At 36.8% G+C, this 17,396-nt stretch overlaps 1 protein-coding gene across 1 annotated transcript; it reads left to right on the top strand.

The window, feature by feature from the left end:
* The first annotated feature begins 9,166 nt into the window (after window positions 1-9,166).
* LOC105074786 (lysosomal-associated transmembrane protein 4A-like) lies at window positions 9,167-16,921 on the top strand. The gene is made up of 7 exons (XM_010962421.3): window positions 9,167-9,196; window positions 9,923-10,043; window positions 13,070-13,146; window positions 13,249-13,371; window positions 14,322-14,417; window positions 14,945-15,043; window positions 16,300-16,921. The coding sequence occupies exons 1-7, from the start codon at window positions 9,167-9,169 to the stop codon at window positions 16,372-16,374; spliced, it is 621 nt and encodes a 206-aa protein (XP_010960723.3). The 3' UTR covers window positions 16,375-16,921.
* Window positions 16,922-17,396: the final 475 nt, after the last annotated feature.

Raw genomic sequence — 17,396 nt, 5'->3', positions numbered from 1 at the left:
ATAATAATTCCTTGTTTGTGTTACCATCCAGTGTCACCCTGTGGCTTTCCTCTGTTTGGCGGTCCCATCTTGGGACTCTGCCATGCCCCAGGGCCTCAGAGTTCTCTGCACTCAGCCATCAGAGAATGAGGGGAAAGGAGAACAAAGACGTTGTGGGGGGAACCACCCCACTCTTATTAAAACCCCTGGCCCAGTTTGACTCAGGTTGTTACTGCTCACATTCAGTTGGTAATAACTCTTCACACAGGCACCTGGACATAAGAGGTGCTGGAGAAGGGATGCTAGGAAATGTAGTCCCTGGCAGGGCCATGACCCTTTCTGCTACACAAACATCCCCTACTCTGTCCTCCCTCTCCACTACACTTGTTCCACACTATTGCCTCTGACTTGGCTCAGCCTTTCTCGTTCCCAGCCTAGTTTCCATCTACTATCAGCTTAGGTGTCCCCTCCCCTGGGAAACCTATGCTGTAGATTAGATGCTCTTGTTCCATGCTTCCATAACACCCTCGTGACCCTGTGACAGCAGATATTACCTCTCCCATAGTGACCACAATGGCTTCCTATCTTTTCCCCTCCAGACTGTAAAAAACTACAGAGGAGACACAGTATCTTGTTCATTCTTATATCCCCATCCTGTGGTATATCCTCAATAAAAATATGCTAAAGTCACATGAATAATATGAAGCCATTATTTAAAAGAGAAAAGTAGGTTAAACTTTGCTATTTGAAGATCTTCAAACTTGCCCTAATTTATTTTATTGTGGATGTTTCTGTATGACTTTCCCCTAGAAATAACAACACCAGAAAGGATAAGCTGTTTGCTAATAGTATCTAAAAATTATTTTCTCCCCCAAGATGGTGTGCATGTTAGATAAAAATTATCCAGACAAATCTTCGGTAATCATATTGTTCTCCCTTAATACACAAGTAGTATGCTCTCTAGTGGTTGACATTTAGCCACCATCTCATGGTCCATTTCACAGAGTCCTAGCACAGGGAAAGCAGACCTTAAGAGCTGGTCTGATGCTATGTTAAATATAATTTATTTGGAATATGGATTGATTTTGGCTTATATAGATGAACCAGATAACTTTCCCCCATCGTATCTTTCTATTCTATCTTATTGTTTTTATTTGATTATATGGTTTTTTTCTGTCTGCCACATTTTATATCAAGACAGAATAACATAGTGCTGCACATGAGAATTACCTGGAGAGCTTTTTCTATTTCCAATGCCCAGGTCAGACCCATAACAATTAAATCAGGATGCCTGTGGGTAGTAGCCAGGTATCAGTGGTTTCTAAAGATCCTCAGGGGAGTCTAATGTGCTGCAGAGTTTGGAAACTGGTGTGGTAAGTTTTAATCTCAGTTCTGACAAATACTGGCTTTGTAATTTTGGACACGGAATTTAACTTCCTTGTGGAGTTAAATAATATAAAAGTATCTTCCTTATAGTGCTGTTGTAAGGATGAAATGATTCAAAATAAACAAGGCCACTGGACCCGTGCATAGCACACAGGAAGGGCTATGGAACTTTGTGTGTGTGGCGGGGGGTGGTATTGTTAGTCTACACCTGGTAAGTGGAGAAATGGCATAATTCATTCTGAGCTAAATTGCTACCACCCCATTCCACCCTTTAGTGTAGCTTGGCTTAACTATAGTCTCCCAGATAGTTTGGAAGTATTATTCAAACTAGGATAATTGTCCGTGGACAACTCCTTCAATGTTGCAGAAGTAAACAAGGTCTCTGCTCTTCTAGAATTTACATTTTTGTGGAGGAGATAAATGATCAACAAATCCACATATAATTTCAGGCAGTGTTCACTGAGGCCATGCCAATGCAATAAACTTTACATTGAATTCAGTGTGGTCTTCAGCTAAGAATGGCAGAGAGGAAGGCCTCTCTGTTCCCTAAAAGGAAGTGTACTTTCCAAAGAGTAAAACCATGTATTTTCTTAAAAATGTAAAAGTTATAAGTCACATACAAATACAGAATGAAGACATGTCAAAGATTTTATTGATTTAATTAATTAATTAATGAGGGGGACACAGAGGTGTCAGAACCTGTTTAAAGGACAATGTTAAGTGCTCACTTACATTGCTGAAAGCAGGAATAGGAAATGAACTTACAAATAGTTGCAAAATGGCTTTTTTCAAGGAGGGGTATTCAATACAAAGTTCAATGGACAAGAATATTTCCTCTTGCTATTAGTTATCTATAATTTAGAGCTGAATAGATGTCAACTGAAAAAAAATACGTACAACTTGAAAGTTGAGAATTACATTTTATTTAGCAGATTTACTGAGAACTTAAGCCTGGGAGGAGAGCCAGGATGTATAGATCTGCCTTTTCCTAATGCATTTCTCCCCCTGCTCATGAGACATTTTTCATATCAGACCCATTCCTTCTTTTTTATGGACTTTACTGAGAGCCTACTCTGTTTTGGCCACATACTCATTCCCTAGGTTCCAGGACTTATACAATATTATGTCATAACCAAATTGACAGTGTTCTTGATTGGTGGTTCACTAGTAATACTTTTTGTGATGTCTTACCACTGTCTCCGGTATCCATATACATTGAAGCTAATTTGTGACTTGTAAATACCTGATTCTGTTCAGGTAGTTTTAGGTTTTGATGACTTTACAGAAGTTTTGACAGACATATTGTTTTGGCCACTTTTGCTAATTAGTTTGTGATTAAATTTTTTTTTGATTTAGTTCTGATTAGGGAGGTTGCAGCATTAGTGATACTGCAATTTCTGATAACTCCTGCAAACTGCCAAAAAGGAAGAGCTTTATCAGAGACATTATTTTTGTCCTTCTCTGTTTTCATTACTTCCCGACCCACAGCCTCAAAATTATTACCATTTGACAAGCACCAGACAAGAATCATCTTCAGTTAGGCAGACAGGTTTCACGGCCCACCCTCAGGGGACCTGAACTCCATTATTCCTGAGTACCATGTTGTTGTTTTTGTTTTTGTTTTTTACAGTCTTCTTCATTAATGTACATCAAAAATAACAAAACTTGAATGTGTAGGCTTATTTGCTTGTTTCTTTTAATATTTCCTGTACTTTTATATTTAGAAACATCGTTTTATTGCTGTATCACATTTCCACACAAAGACCCCCCCTTATATATTTTAACTGATTTATAATACTGGACATTGATCAGGTCATGGCAATAGCAGCATTGTATTTCCAACTTTTACTTCTTCTGCATTTTACTAAAGGCCTGGGTTTTCAATTTCTTTTGTTTGTCCTTAGCCCTGCCTTCCACTCCCCTGAATGAATAATTCAAATCTTTAGGGTCCTCAAACCTGTCACTCAAGCCTGCCTCCTTCATCCCTAGAAGATGACCTTCTCTCCTACTTAACTGAGAAATAGAGTCCAGCAGCCTTGGACTCTTGCCTGCCCACTAAATCTTCCTGTTTTCAGATCCTTCCCTCCATTCATGGAACGAAGGATTTCTAACTCCTCCTCAAGAAGAAAATAAGCACCATCTAAATTTCAACCATCTGAATGTAATTGGCTGTATTTCTTTCCAAGGCAGATTTTTTTTGATGCTGTGGGCTTGGCTCATAAAAATGAAAGGAATTGTAAGGAAAAGTGCGAGTTATAAACAGTGAAACTCAAAATGCAGCGAGAACAACTTTTGTAAGGGCATTTATTCCCCCAATGTGGGGATCAGGGACTTTTAAATCTGTTCCGCACTGGAAGCACTTGATGTGAAAACATTTCACATTATCTTCCTTTTTCCATGTTTTAGTTTCACGGTTTTAAAAAAGACGGCAAAGCTCTTGTTTCTTTGCGTGGATTTTTCTGTTTAGTAGAACATTATAAGCTGCTTAAATCAGTTAATCTATTTTAAGAGATTTATTGACCATCTACAGTGTAAAAAGCTATGGTGCACATGCAGAAAGAATAAATCACAGGGACATGTGTTATTCGTCTTCTATGTTCTTATTATCTGCCACACAGAGGCTCTCAGATGTTTCTTGTCTTGAACATAGTATTTGCCCTTAAGATGTTGATGGTATTACAAAGAACTTTGGGGCACAGATATGAAAATGAAGCTTATGGCACAGTGTCGGGGAAGGGAAGATAATCAGCAGTATCAGATTCAAATTGGATTAAGAACTGGAAAAGGGTGTTGGTTTTGTTGATTACAATATTGCTAGTGACTTTCAAAGTTGTGGCTTCAGTATCACAGCAATATAAAGACACAGTTTCTGCCTAGTTGGGGATACATGTAACATTTAGAAAAAACAAGACCACCAAGACATAAAGAGGACTTATCTAAGCAGTGCAGTTTTGTTGCCAGAAGCTTCTTTACGAAGGCAAAGAAATAATACAGGAGTGGGTGAAGTAGAATGTCACTTCCCTCTCCAAGTACCTTGTCAGAATAGTTTTCCTCCTCTATTCCAGGTGGGAGACAATTTATGGTTCTTTTTAGATTGCCTCTGTGGGGTTTGGAACCTGAGGGGTGTAGTCCTCCCTCCTCCTGGGTGCAGACACTGTATCAATGACTTTGTATCTGACACAGTGTCATTGCTTTCTAGCAACTGCTTCTTCTGAGCTAGTGTTAAGGTGATTGCACACTGTATATCAAAGGATTAATTGTATGGTATTAAATAGGGCAGTAGGACACAGAGAAGCCAAAGCCAACTATTATATGCACCAGCCCTGAAGTGTTAGCCTTTGGCATTTAGATTTGAAAGAAGCCGTCCTGGCTTAATATGGTTTAAGTAATATGAAATTTCAGTGTAAGCTCCAGTTTAAACTGACAGTCATAAATTGTTTTCTCTATCGATTATTGAAAAATCTGAGGTCAGATGATTTAAAACAGCAGTTTCTTGTGTGGTATAAGTTCAAATGTTTATTGTACAATTGAATGAGCTTAAAAGTCTGCTGCAGGGTTGTCCTCCTTCATAGTAATGCTGTACCAACAAGAAGACATTTTGAGAAGTTGTCATAATTTTAGGTCTTGGAAAGATTTCATATATGGGTGATTTTTCATGAGTGTCTTAACCATAAACAATCTAAAAGCTAGGTAGCTAGGAAGGAAGCAAAGACAGGCTTCCTCAAGCTGTATTCCTTTCCAGCCCTCATCATGGACTTCTTTAAACAAGTGTACCTTGTTTATATTTCAAAGTTAAATATCTTTCCTCAAACATGCTTTATGCCTTGGTGCCTTTGCATATACTATTCCTGCTCCCCCAAATTCTCTTCTCTAAGGTCACTTTTTAAAAACTTTTTTGAGAAAAATCTCAAATATGCAAAAATAATGAAATGGTATAAAAATCTCTTATTTACTCATTACATACCTGCAACTAGTAGCAACCATTTTGCCAATTCCACTTAGTTTTTTTTCCACAATTGTTTTCTTGGTGAAGTTCCTTGCTTCCCAGCCAGAGGGATCTGGTTTCCTCCCTGTGTACCTCGAAAAGTTACTGCATACCTTTTGTATGTACGTATTCAATAGCACTAATTACACATTAGTGTGATTGTCTTTTTAAACTTTTTCTTCCCCACAATAAGATATACCTTCCTCTATGAAGTGTGTATAGTAGTAACTTATTAGAGCATTTGGAGTATTCAATTAAATACTTGAGTTAAATGAATTCTCCAAAAATAGTAGGAATAACTCATTTGTAACTGTACATAATGGTAAACAACTATAGATACATGTATAGTGTACATTTAGCAAAATTTTAAAGATAATCAATTTTGGCCTTTATCTGATGAGAGTCTTTGTCTCCTGAGGCCTTTATCAGTATGTTCTAAAACATTGCTCTAATTATATAGTCTTAGGAGATACTGAGTTGTGGGAAAATATGCTGTGTTTTGGAAAACTAAAGAGTAATGATTTAAAACAAAAACAAAAACAGAAATACAGACAGATCCTCAGTGAATCTTCTGGGATGGGTGTGGTAATCAAATGAGAAAGCAAAGAGAAATTACTCTCCTGACAGTAAGTGCTTTCAAAGATTTGATATTGTTCCTTTGAAACAAGTGAAATCAAACATATTTTTTTAACTTATATAAGGTATGCAAAAGGCTTACAAAAATAACACAAACCATGCTGTTTAATCCACTAAATACAGTACCTTTCCTACACTGGTGTGTCCATTCCCCACGCTGGTAACTTATACGAGTATTTGCTGCATTCACTACCTTTCCATATTACTAGGTTTAGAAGTGATCATTATTTTAATTATATTCTTATTAATTTTCTTTCCTGAATGCAGTAAAAGGGAAAAATTAATCAGGAATAAGTGTTCTGGAGCTGTGTGTTCCTAGTTGCTCTCTTTAGAGAAATTTTACATTATAAGACCAAAAAGTAAATTTTATGTATGTTTTGAAAAATACTACATGGAACTTAGAAATATCAACTGTAATCAAAAGTAAATAGGATAGGGCCTATATATGAGCACAGGATAGGTGTTCAGTGATGAATCTTTTAAGATCTCAAGGATAGATTTTCCAGATTAGTACTTTAAAATGTAAGTTGGGGTTCTAATGAAATATAATTAATTCAATGAAGATTTGAAAAATTGAGCTTTTAATGAAGTAGCACTGAACTTATTTTACCATTTCTTGGTCCTTTTGATTAGACCTATGATTTGTTTAATATTCAGGGATATGACTCCGAAATGAAATTTGAAGTGTCACTAATACTAGAAGATATAATAGTGGGTGAGTCTGTGACTTACCCATGGAAGAGAAGAAAAGAGATTTTTATAAATTCTACATGTGATAAAAATAAGGGAAAATTAAGCTCCTAAGTAGTTTGGTGTGTCACGTCTTTCATTTAGTAATTGAGTTTGCATGGTCTGTTCTTTTGACATGAGTGTTTTCTGTACAGCGCAGAGCTTTTAACTTATGACTATATCATGCTTAGCAGAGTTTGCTGAGTTGATTTCAAACTGATTTCCATACACAATATTTTAGTAGATATATCTGATTGTTCAATAATTCACCTAATCATATTAACTCATACATCACATACACTGTGCAAAATCCATTGCAGTAAAGATGAGCCATTAAAAAAAAAATCAGCCTTCAACTGGGGAGCCACCTTGCAAATATAATTATCTCTTGTAAGACCTTTCAAGCATTGAAGGATAAAAGACCTTGCCTTTGAGCAATGCAAGGAAAAAGGCATGTTACTGAACATATTTATTTAGAGAGTAAAGTATAAACATTTTATAGCCTCAGAGAATGGTTTCTTTTGGAAAGCTCTCAAAACAAGAGTTGCTTAGGAATGGTTATAAGTAATTATGTAGTGCTAAGAAGCAGGATGTCTTAAAAGGAACCAGATTTGTATGCTAGCTCTATCCTCCTACAGCTCAGTGAGTGAACTTAACACATGCTATTTCACTTTGCTGAATTTTAGTTTCCCCATGTGCAAAAGGGCTTAAGTAATATTTAATTTCACAAGGCTATTGTGAGGAATAAGTGAAGTATATATGTAAATATACTTGATTTATAGTGTATTCTCAGAAATATCAGACGATTCTGAATTAGATATTGTGACATTGTTTATCTTATTGAAAGATAAAACTTGGGCTGCTTGTCTAAGAGAATGTGAAATGCCTTCAACTGGTAAATTGTTTTTAATCATTCAGGGTGGACTAGAGAGAGCTGTATAATAAAGATTGTTTAAAATAGTGTTGATAAACCTTAGATATCTCTTGAAAATATCCTATATTCAGATTTTCACAAAGAGGAGGAAGATAGATTCTGTGAACTTTAGATGGGGGAGCTTCCAGTCCTAGGTGAGATTTCTGTATCACATCATTAGCAGGGTTGTTTTGAGCACTTAAAGCAAATGGTGCCTCCTGGGTTAACTGTGGGATTCACTAACTAGAGGCATAAATAATTTCCTTTTTGACTGGATTACACCCTGGTAGACTAAGAAAATTCAGATAGCATGATGGGATTTCAGCAAGGTGTTTGGCAAAATCTCAAGATGTTCTTCTGGACCAGATAAAGACTTTTGTTCAAAGGTTGTTGACTAATAGGAGGAGAACAGCCTCTGGCAGCTTTGTCCTCAGGGCTGTTCTCTTGCTAGTGACTTAGATGGAGACCTTGATTACATGCTCATCATGTTTTCAAATGCAGGAAGCTGAGGGAGAGTCAATCTGAAGAGTGTCAGAATCTAGATGGAGAATTTTTTTTTTAATTGAAGTTTAGTCAGTTTGCAATGTGTCAATTTCTGGTGTACAGCATATTTCAGTCATACATATACATACATATATTCCTTTCTATATTCTTTTTCATTATAGGTTACTATAAGACATTGAATATAGTTCCCCGTGCTATACAGAAGAAAGTTGTTTACCTATTTTACATATAATTGTTAGTATCTGCAAATCTGGAACTCCCAATTTGTCCCTTTCCACACCCTCCCTCCCCCCGTAACCATAGGATTCTTTGCTATGTCTGTGAGTCTGTTTCTGTTTCATAGATAAGTTCATTAGAGTCTTCCTTTTACTTTTTTTAGAGTCCATATATAAGTGATATCATATGGTATTTTTCTTTCCGGCTTTACTTCACTTGGAATGATGATCTCTAGGTCCATCCATGTTGCTGCAAATGGCATTATTTTATTCTTTTTTATGGCTGAGTAGTATTCCATTGTATAAATATACCACAGGCTTCTTTATCCAGTCATCTGTTGATGGACATTTAAGTTCTTTCCATGTCTTGGCTATTGTATATAGTGCTGCTGTGAACATTGGGGTGCATGTATCTTCTCAAGTTAGAGTTCTCTCCTGATATATGCCCAGGAGTGGGACTGCTGGATCTTACAGTAAGTCTATTTTTAGTTTTTTGAGGAATCTCCTAGATGGAGAAAATCTTGATAGGCAAGAATGTTATTAAGATGAAATTTGATTGCAGATACATATAAGGGCTCATGCTTGTGCCTCTGAATCCAACTATAGGTACAGGTGGTAGCCTAACAGGATCAAATATGAAAAAGAATAAAGGGTTTTATGGAGTCACTCATAGGTGACATGCAAAAAACATCTGCAGCCAGTACAGTTTCAGACTGTATTACTTGAAATTTGTTAAACTAGCATATGGGAACTGAGGTCTGGTGTGTTGTGACTGGACTGATCTTCCCTCATTTAAATAATATGTTGTACAACTGGAGCATGTGTATAGAGGAGAGCAAAGAGAAACTAGTGAGGTAGCTGGAAACATGTAGTTAGAAAAGTGGTTTAAGTACCTGAGTGTTTATTCTAGAAAAGGTAGTATTTGGAGGCATGTGTTGACTGCCCTTAGGTGTTAGGGGAGCACTTACTCGGAAGGGCTAGCAAACTAGCTCAAACAGTAGAATTAAGACCAATAGGTGAAAGTTAAGTGACATGGTCAAAATCTTGGAAAGTCTTTAAAGCATTTGAAGGTAGCTTAACAGGAAATACTTCCCCATCACTAGATAGGAGATAGTGTGGAGGGGCTTTTGGCTGATCTGCTGGATCATTACATACTTAGCTGATGGATATTATGTTTCTCTGATAAATAAGTATATTGGACTAACCATAGCTTCTTTAAACCTAGAAATTCTGATATTGGGTTATGAATAAATACGTGACTCTGACATGAACAATTTGTGATGATCTCTCAACTTAAATTGGTATGCCTTTTTATTCTGTTGTATTAACATAGGATCAAACATCTTTTCTCTGAGACAGTATCAAGTTTATACTTTAATTTTATGAAATATTTATTTTAAACCATTCTTAAAGTGATAGTTGTGTATTACTTTATCTCATAGGTAGTCTCCTTTTTATGTCTTTGTTACTTCAAGTAAAACAATGTTTAGTGGGGGAAGATGTCTAAGGATTATGATTATTCTGAAGACGCTTTCCTGGTTAATAATGTAATTGATAAAATGTTTTCTTTCACAGGTGGTCAACCTGTTGATGGGAATTTTGCTGACTGTGGAGGTAACGCATCCAAACTCAATGCCAGCTGTCAACATTCAGTATGAAGTCATTGGCAATTACTATTCATCTGAGAGAATGGCTGGTATGTCTTTAGTTGAAACCATCTCCTGCTAATTATGCACACACTTGTGACTTAGGGGAGGATTGATTAAATTATGTTTGTTATTATACTTGCTGAGGCATAAAATGTTTTCCTAGGTTTTTCGAAGATACTTTGAGAATTATAATTGAGCATTTATAGCCAGAAAATGTAATGGACTGCTAGAAGATTTTTGAGAAATATGTATTGTACATTGGTCATTGATTTCTGTGGGGTACTGTGGAGAGAGGAAGGAGAGAAGGAATTACAAAAAGACTGAGCCTTTGGGGGTCAGCTGACTAGTGTAGCCGAGGATGGGAGATTTGCTTGTGAAGCAAAATCTTACAGTCAAGTATAAAATATGAATTATTTGAATATTTGGTGATATCTTTTGCTCAGGGTACCAATTCTAAATATATTTCTGTTATTTAGATGAAGACTGGACATTTGGAGTTAAAAATAGGGTACTCCTAGAACATTCATGGGAATTACCTTTTAAACCTATTTAATTCCCTGAGAGCAGTATTTTCATTATTTATCTTTCTTTAAAATACAAGTTTAATTTTATATTAAAAATTATGTTAGGAATTTAATATTTGAACAGAAAATTATCCTTCAGACTTTTCAGGGTGAACAATTTCTTATTCAGAAAAATTTCACTTCAGATAAATGTTCCCAGTTCACATGTGTTATATTTGTAATATTACAGGATCTTCATCATAACATTTTTAGGTTATCTTTTATCATAAAGTTCTGCAGTTCATTGCATTTTGATCTCTGATCTATTAATGAAGTTTTTTTTTTTAATTTGGTTGTTAATTCAAGTGATTCATTGTCCACAGGGCTAACCTATTTCTAGGAGCCAGGTAGAGTTTTGTTGCCATCAGTTACATATATTGTAGTGTGATAACACTAATAGTTGTTCATACTGTGTTTTTAAAGTTGTGTTTTTTTTAAATGAGTCTCCTGGTTGTCTTTTCAGATATAGTCTGATCCTTTGGTTTTGTTGTCAAATTGAGAGCAGAAATACCAAGAACATATAGAAACTATTCCTTCTAGTATTTGATTTTTTTTTTTCTGAGTAATCTTTTTTTTTAACCAAAATAGAACAATAAATAAAATTGTGCTGAAGCTGCTAATGTCAGCATTTTCCCTTGTCGTGTGTGTTTCTCCTCAAGCTGAGGCACAGAAAAAGACTTACAGTCATTGAGATTCTTGGAGGTCTGTGCACTGGTTCTTTCAGAACTGCAGGGAAGAGGTCACAGGTTTATTGCCTGTTGCATGAGTGTTATCGCTGCTGCAGAGAAAACCAGATGTATTCATTATCATATTTTTGTTGATTATAATTCTGTCAAAGCCATGTTATTGAGAGACTATAAAAATACATAGTTCCTGGCCGTACGATAGTTGGTATTTCTTTGGAAACTGAGTTTCCCACAGACCCAGTGTTACAGAGGTAAGTTAATTTCTGGTCATTGGCCTGATAACTGATTTTTTTAAATGAGGTTCATGATTAGTTATTTTGAATCAGCCAAACAGGAAATGACACTTAGTGTATATGAACTACTTCTGCAGCATATGCAGGCTGTTTTTCAAATATGAATGTGTCCTTATTTATATTCACATTGGAGATGGATGAAGACTTAGGGGCGTCCTGGAGAAGATGCTGAATGTGGTGGTGGGTAGGTGGAAACCTGAGGCTCATATCCGGGCATCTAGCCCCTCATATTCTGTTTGCTTTATTGGTTCATAAGTACTGGAGTGTCTTTGGCTCCAGGCATTATATGTATTTCCCACCCACCACCCCATCTCGCCTCTGTTTTGCTATTTGTTGCTCCAATGGAAGATTTTGAACTTCACTTTAACTATTATTTCAGTACTTTAAGAAATGGAAATAAATATGTAGTCTTCCGGTAGCAGAAAGCTTCTAGAAAGCTGATTGTTTGAATTATAAATTTTGCTTTCACGTTTGATAGTACCTATCCTGTTTAATTTCATATTTTGTTTATATTTGATTTCTTCCCTTTGAGTGCCATTTTGCATGCTGCAGCAGGGAAGTCCTTTAAATCCTTATCATTTAGCTATCCTCTATCCTCTAGGAAAATTTAATGAATTTCCAAGTGACAAGATGATACATGACATTTAGTGAATAGTGTGAACATTAAGCATTGAGTCTACTCATTCGTCATTGTTAGTGCCTGAAAGGTTCTTAATATCCATCCAGAGTCACAGTCCATTTTAGATTTGTGCTAAGAAACTCATCAAGTGTGGTTTAGTACTGATTAAGTTACATGGGTGCTTTTTGAAAAAATTAGTGAACATGGATTAATGTAGAGAAAGGGAACAGCCTGAGGAAGAGTTGAGCAAAGAAGAACATAGACTGTGTGTAGCAGAGAAGCTAGGGTGAAAGGATGCGGAGCCGGGAGTCTGGATGTCAGCATGGAGTGGGGGTAGGGGGAGGGATTAATGGAGAGCCTGGAATTTCAGATTGTTTATTTTATCTAAAGCAAGAGGAGACATCTGTAGCATTCTGTGTTTAATATATCTGTCTTTTAAGCAAATACCAGCCTTTCCCTCTGGCTGAGCCCTTCTTATGTCACAAAACCCAACTTGTGTCATTTCTTTCATATTTTTTCCTAGATTTTACAGGCAAAACTAGTTGTTTCTGCTTCTGTTGTAGCCCTTGCCACATTGGATTATAATTGTCTATTTGCACATCTTCAGACTCTCAGACTCTGGGCAGAGATCTTCTCCCTAGCAGATTATCTGGCTCATGTGCCATCCTAAATTAGTGTCAGTGAGTTGTGGCAATTTAATAAGAAAAACAAAGGCGTTGAGTTTCTCAAACTGTATTAGTTAATGCTGAGGCAGATTTTTTTTTTACTCTCTTGGCCTTAGATTTTTTTCCATAGCCAATCTTGAAAATACTCAGTTTTTTAAGCTAGATTTAAAACATTATTTTGTCATAAAGAGTTTACTTTTTTGGTTACATGAGTAGCTTATTTACATTTTGGTTTTTGTTTTCTTAGATAATACCTGTGTTCTTTTTGCTGTGTCTGTTCTTATGTTTATAATCAGTTCAGTGCTGGTACATGGAACAATTTCTGTAAGTATATATATATTCTATGTTTTTAACTTTTAGTATTTGACCTTTTACTGAGTGATACTTAGTAATTTTATATATGTGGTTTCTGCTTTTTCTCTTCAGTATCAAGTGGGTTGGCTGATTCCGTTCTTCTGTTATCGGCTTTTTGACTTTGTTCTCAGTTGCCTGATTGGTATCAGTTCTCTCACTTATTTGCCAAGAATCAAGGAATATCTGTATCAATTAGTAAGTGTGTATGCTAATTAAACTCTTTATTTTAAGTAAAATATTTACATAGAAATTTGGAGTCATCTTAGGTACTATTCTTATTAATCTGTCCTCTCTATTTTTTAAAGTGTTTTAAAATAATTATTATTACTACTCTTACTGACCATGTTGAAACCAGTAAGATGAAAATAGAATATCTTCTTACCATACCGTTTGGATAATCCAGTATAAAAAGTCCCTAAAGATAGATATCATAGAACTTCAGAAGTAGTTCAGCTTTTGTTTTGAGCATATGAAAAGTATTATAATTCAGCTGCATTTGGCACTCATTGGAGTTTTAGCTTTCTGTCTTTGCAAGCATCTGTAGCAAATGTTTGAGTGCTTACCATATCCTTCACTCTATTCTAGGCAAATTGTTGGTGAATGGTTTAGATATAAACGTAAGTTCCTTCTCTTCAAGGAGCAAACCATGTATTTGGGGAGCTAAGACATGAAGATCTTACCTGTGATAATGAACCAGGACTGTCCCATGACAGTAAATGAGGCGCATGGCTTAATTTGGTATTCTTAAGATGTGTTCTAGGTTATCACAAAGTGCAAAATGGAGGTGCCATGGCTGAATATAAGTGTGTGTATATGTTTAATTAATAAACTGTTTTTTAGAGCAGTTTTAGGTTCATAGCAAAATTGAACAGAATGTACAGAGTTCCCATATACTCCTTCCCCCACCCTACTAGCCACATCCTAAACCACAGTGGTACGTTTGTTGTAATTGACGAACCTGCATTGACACATCATTATCACCCAAAATCCTTAGTTTACATTCGGGGTCATTTTTGGTATTGTCCAGTCTTTAGATTTGGACAGGTGTCTGATGACATTTACTCCTCATTGTAGTATCATACAGAATTGTCCCTGCTTTAAAAATCCTTTCTGCTTCACCTACTCATTCCCCCCTTTTTTTATAGCCTGATTTTCCCTATAAAGATGACCTCCTGGCATTGGACTCCAGCTGTCTCCTGTTCATTGTTCTTGTGTTCTTTGCCTTGTTCATCATTTTTAAGGTGAGTTGCTTACTGAATATTTGGGGAGCCTTTTGGACTGTGACACTGTCCATCTCAACCTTCTTGTTGGTTATCTCCTTTCAGTTCACAGTGAGTGAGTGTTTATTCTGACGTAGTACAAGAGATTGCTTTTAGGCAGTGTCCTCCCTCTTCCTTCCAGGCAGTGGTTGGAAATGCCAGGATTCTTCCTAAGTGTAACACTATTATGTTTTAGGATGTGGCTCATGATCTGGACTGAAAATCTGTTAAAATTCCCAAGGTCCGGAAACAGAATTTCTTCTGTAGCACAATGATTGCCACACCTGAATTGAAACGCCAACTCTGGTTTCTCTGTAAAACGGTGATAATAAAACTTGTGACATTTAAGTGAGAGCAAGAAGAGAAAGCGCCTGTGTTAGGTCCAGATGGATGTCACTTCCCTTCTCCATAGAGAAGACATGGGGGAGAGCATTAAAAGTCACCTTAATTTTAGAGCAGGTAATCTGTTGAGTTTTGAGCATATGTAAATTTTGTTTGTATTCTTTTAGGCTTATCTAATCAACTGTGTTTGGAACTGTTACACATACATCAACAAAAGAAACATGCCAGAGATAGCTGTGTACCCTGCCTTTGACGCACCTCCACAGGTGAATGACCTTTCAATATATTTAAACTTCACTGACCATTATTGATTATTCCCAGAAGAAAAATCTGGATCTTGACTTTCTCTTTGATGCCATAACTGTGGTTTCAGGCATGGGTAGCTTAAGTCCACCAGTTTCAACATTTCCTAGTTGGAATCCTGGGTACGTGGGCTAGAGACACTGTGCACTGCTCATCTCGTCCTGTTCAGCCATTAGGTTTGGTTTCTAAGTGGTCTCCAAGAGTTGCATTTTTGTGGGGAGATCAGACAGGGAACAGCAGTGTGAGCAATGCCAGGCTCTTGGCTTCTGGAACTTCTAAAGTTAGGGTACCATCAGCTGTAGTATATGTTGCTTTCAGAAACATTCACATGATGCAGAGGGGAGGCTGCATTTCCTGTGGGGAGACGAGTGCGGTGGGTACCTCTTGGGGCCCTCTAGTTGCTGCTATGCTGTCTTCCCAGGTTTCCAGCATGTAGATTATATGTGACCCATGTAGGGCCAGCCTGTCACATGGGAGTCACTTAGGTTAAAGTTCCACCCTCCTACGTAGATGTGCCTTTTACCCTAGAGCAAATGATACAAGTACCTGATGCTTGGAGTACAGATTGTGATGAAATTCAGGATCCAGCCACTTATTGGAGGCTTCATTTAGCATGGTACAGAGGGGCCCTTGTCCGAGATCCTCAGTTCCTAACATGTACTTGACATTGCTGCTTCATCAGTCACACTGGAGCAAGGGGAGGGCGGTGGCATGTACCACCTGTCAGGGTGTCCTGGTGGCATCAGGGTCAGTTCAGAAGCAAAGCTTTGTCTGCCCTCACCCCGTCCTTCCATCCATGCAGCTCTAGCAGTCTTGAATCAGACGTGTCACCTGCATGTAAATAAAGTTACAGGTTTTTAGCTTTACTCTCAGGAACTGCAGTTGACCCTTAGACAATGAAGGTTTGAACTGTGAGTGTCCACTAATACGCAGATGCTTATAGTACTATGCGATCTACAGTCGGTTGGATCCACAGATGTGGTACTTCAGATACGGGGGGCTGACTGTAAGTTATACTTGGATTTTTAACTCTGCGGAGGGTCGGCGCCCCCTAACCCCCACATTGCTCAAGGGTCAGCTGTACTTAGCTAACAGTGTCTTCAGCTCTTCTCCGTGCGTTTGTATACCCCTATTTGAGATATGAAATCTGAAAGCTGAATTATTTCAGATAGGATCTGAAAGGAGAACTAAGTTCAATATAATTTTTTTCTCTCTTCAGTATGTTTTGCCAGCCTACGAAGTGGCAGTGAAGATGCCTGAGAAAGAACCACCGCCACCCTACATACCTGCCTGAAGACATTCTGCCTTTGTCAATAAACTGTACTAGCTTTTCATCTTGTTTATTTTCAGAATGCTGCAATACAGGGCTCTTCAGACTTGTTTGATACAAAGTACATTTTCCTTTGTTTAAGCATTTATTTTTAAACACTAACAAGCTTTTTGGACATCTATTAGAATTCAGAGTTCGTTGTTGCTGTTGAGTATATTACATTTAAATAGTTGTTGAAGACAATGTAGGTTAAGCAAGAGCAAAGTGCCATTGTTTGCCTTTGACTAGGGGGTAGGGAGGGGGTACTCTCCACACATTTTCTTTTTTAACTCTGCACTTTCTTTATATAATAGTTTGCATTTTGGTTATTTGCTGCCCTGGATACTTCCAGGCAGAATGAATTAAATATTCAGGGTGAGTGAGTTGAGTATAAGGTCTGGACTTTTCAGCTATGAAAACAGGAAAAAATACATAACATTTTAACTTGACTGTGGAAGATGATGGTTGTATGTTTCTAATTTGTATGTTTCCATCTTTGTGATAAGATGCTTTAATAAATCTCTTAAGTATTTGTTGGCTTTTTTAATCTATTACCATTTTTGGTATATGAAACACAACATTTTCTATTACAGTAAACTCAGACTGCCAGGCTTTTAATTTGAAAATATTTCTTTAATCCAGTAACTGAAATATTATTGAAAGTTATGGCAAAAATGGTACTTGAATCCCTGGATAGAAGTTACACTAACATTGATAGAAAAATTATATGATTAGTATAGTGAGCTATGTTTTTATGTTGAGATAATTTAGTCAGGGAATGAATTCATCAAGAATAATTCAAGGTAAAATGTATCAGTTGACCTTCAGAGTATGTTTTACTGAAACCTTTATGGTTTTAGAATATTTCAGAATCAGGGATGACTTCTCTGGGGTAGGTCTCACTTTGTATAAAACTGTAATGAAAATCTCAAGATCAGGTTTTCTTGATTGTTGTTGCTGGCTTAAAACTATTGTTCTCTGTCGAAGATCATGCTAAGCAGTATTTA

This window comes from Camelus bactrianus, chromosome 35 (assembly GCF_048773025.1).
Source record: "Camelus bactrianus isolate YW-2024 breed Bactrian camel chromosome 35, ASM4877302v1, whole genome shotgun sequence".
Lineage (NCBI taxonomy): Eukaryota > Metazoa > Chordata > Mammalia > Artiodactyla > Camelidae > Camelus > Camelus bactrianus.
This window is presented reverse-complemented; position numbering and strand designations above follow the sequence as displayed.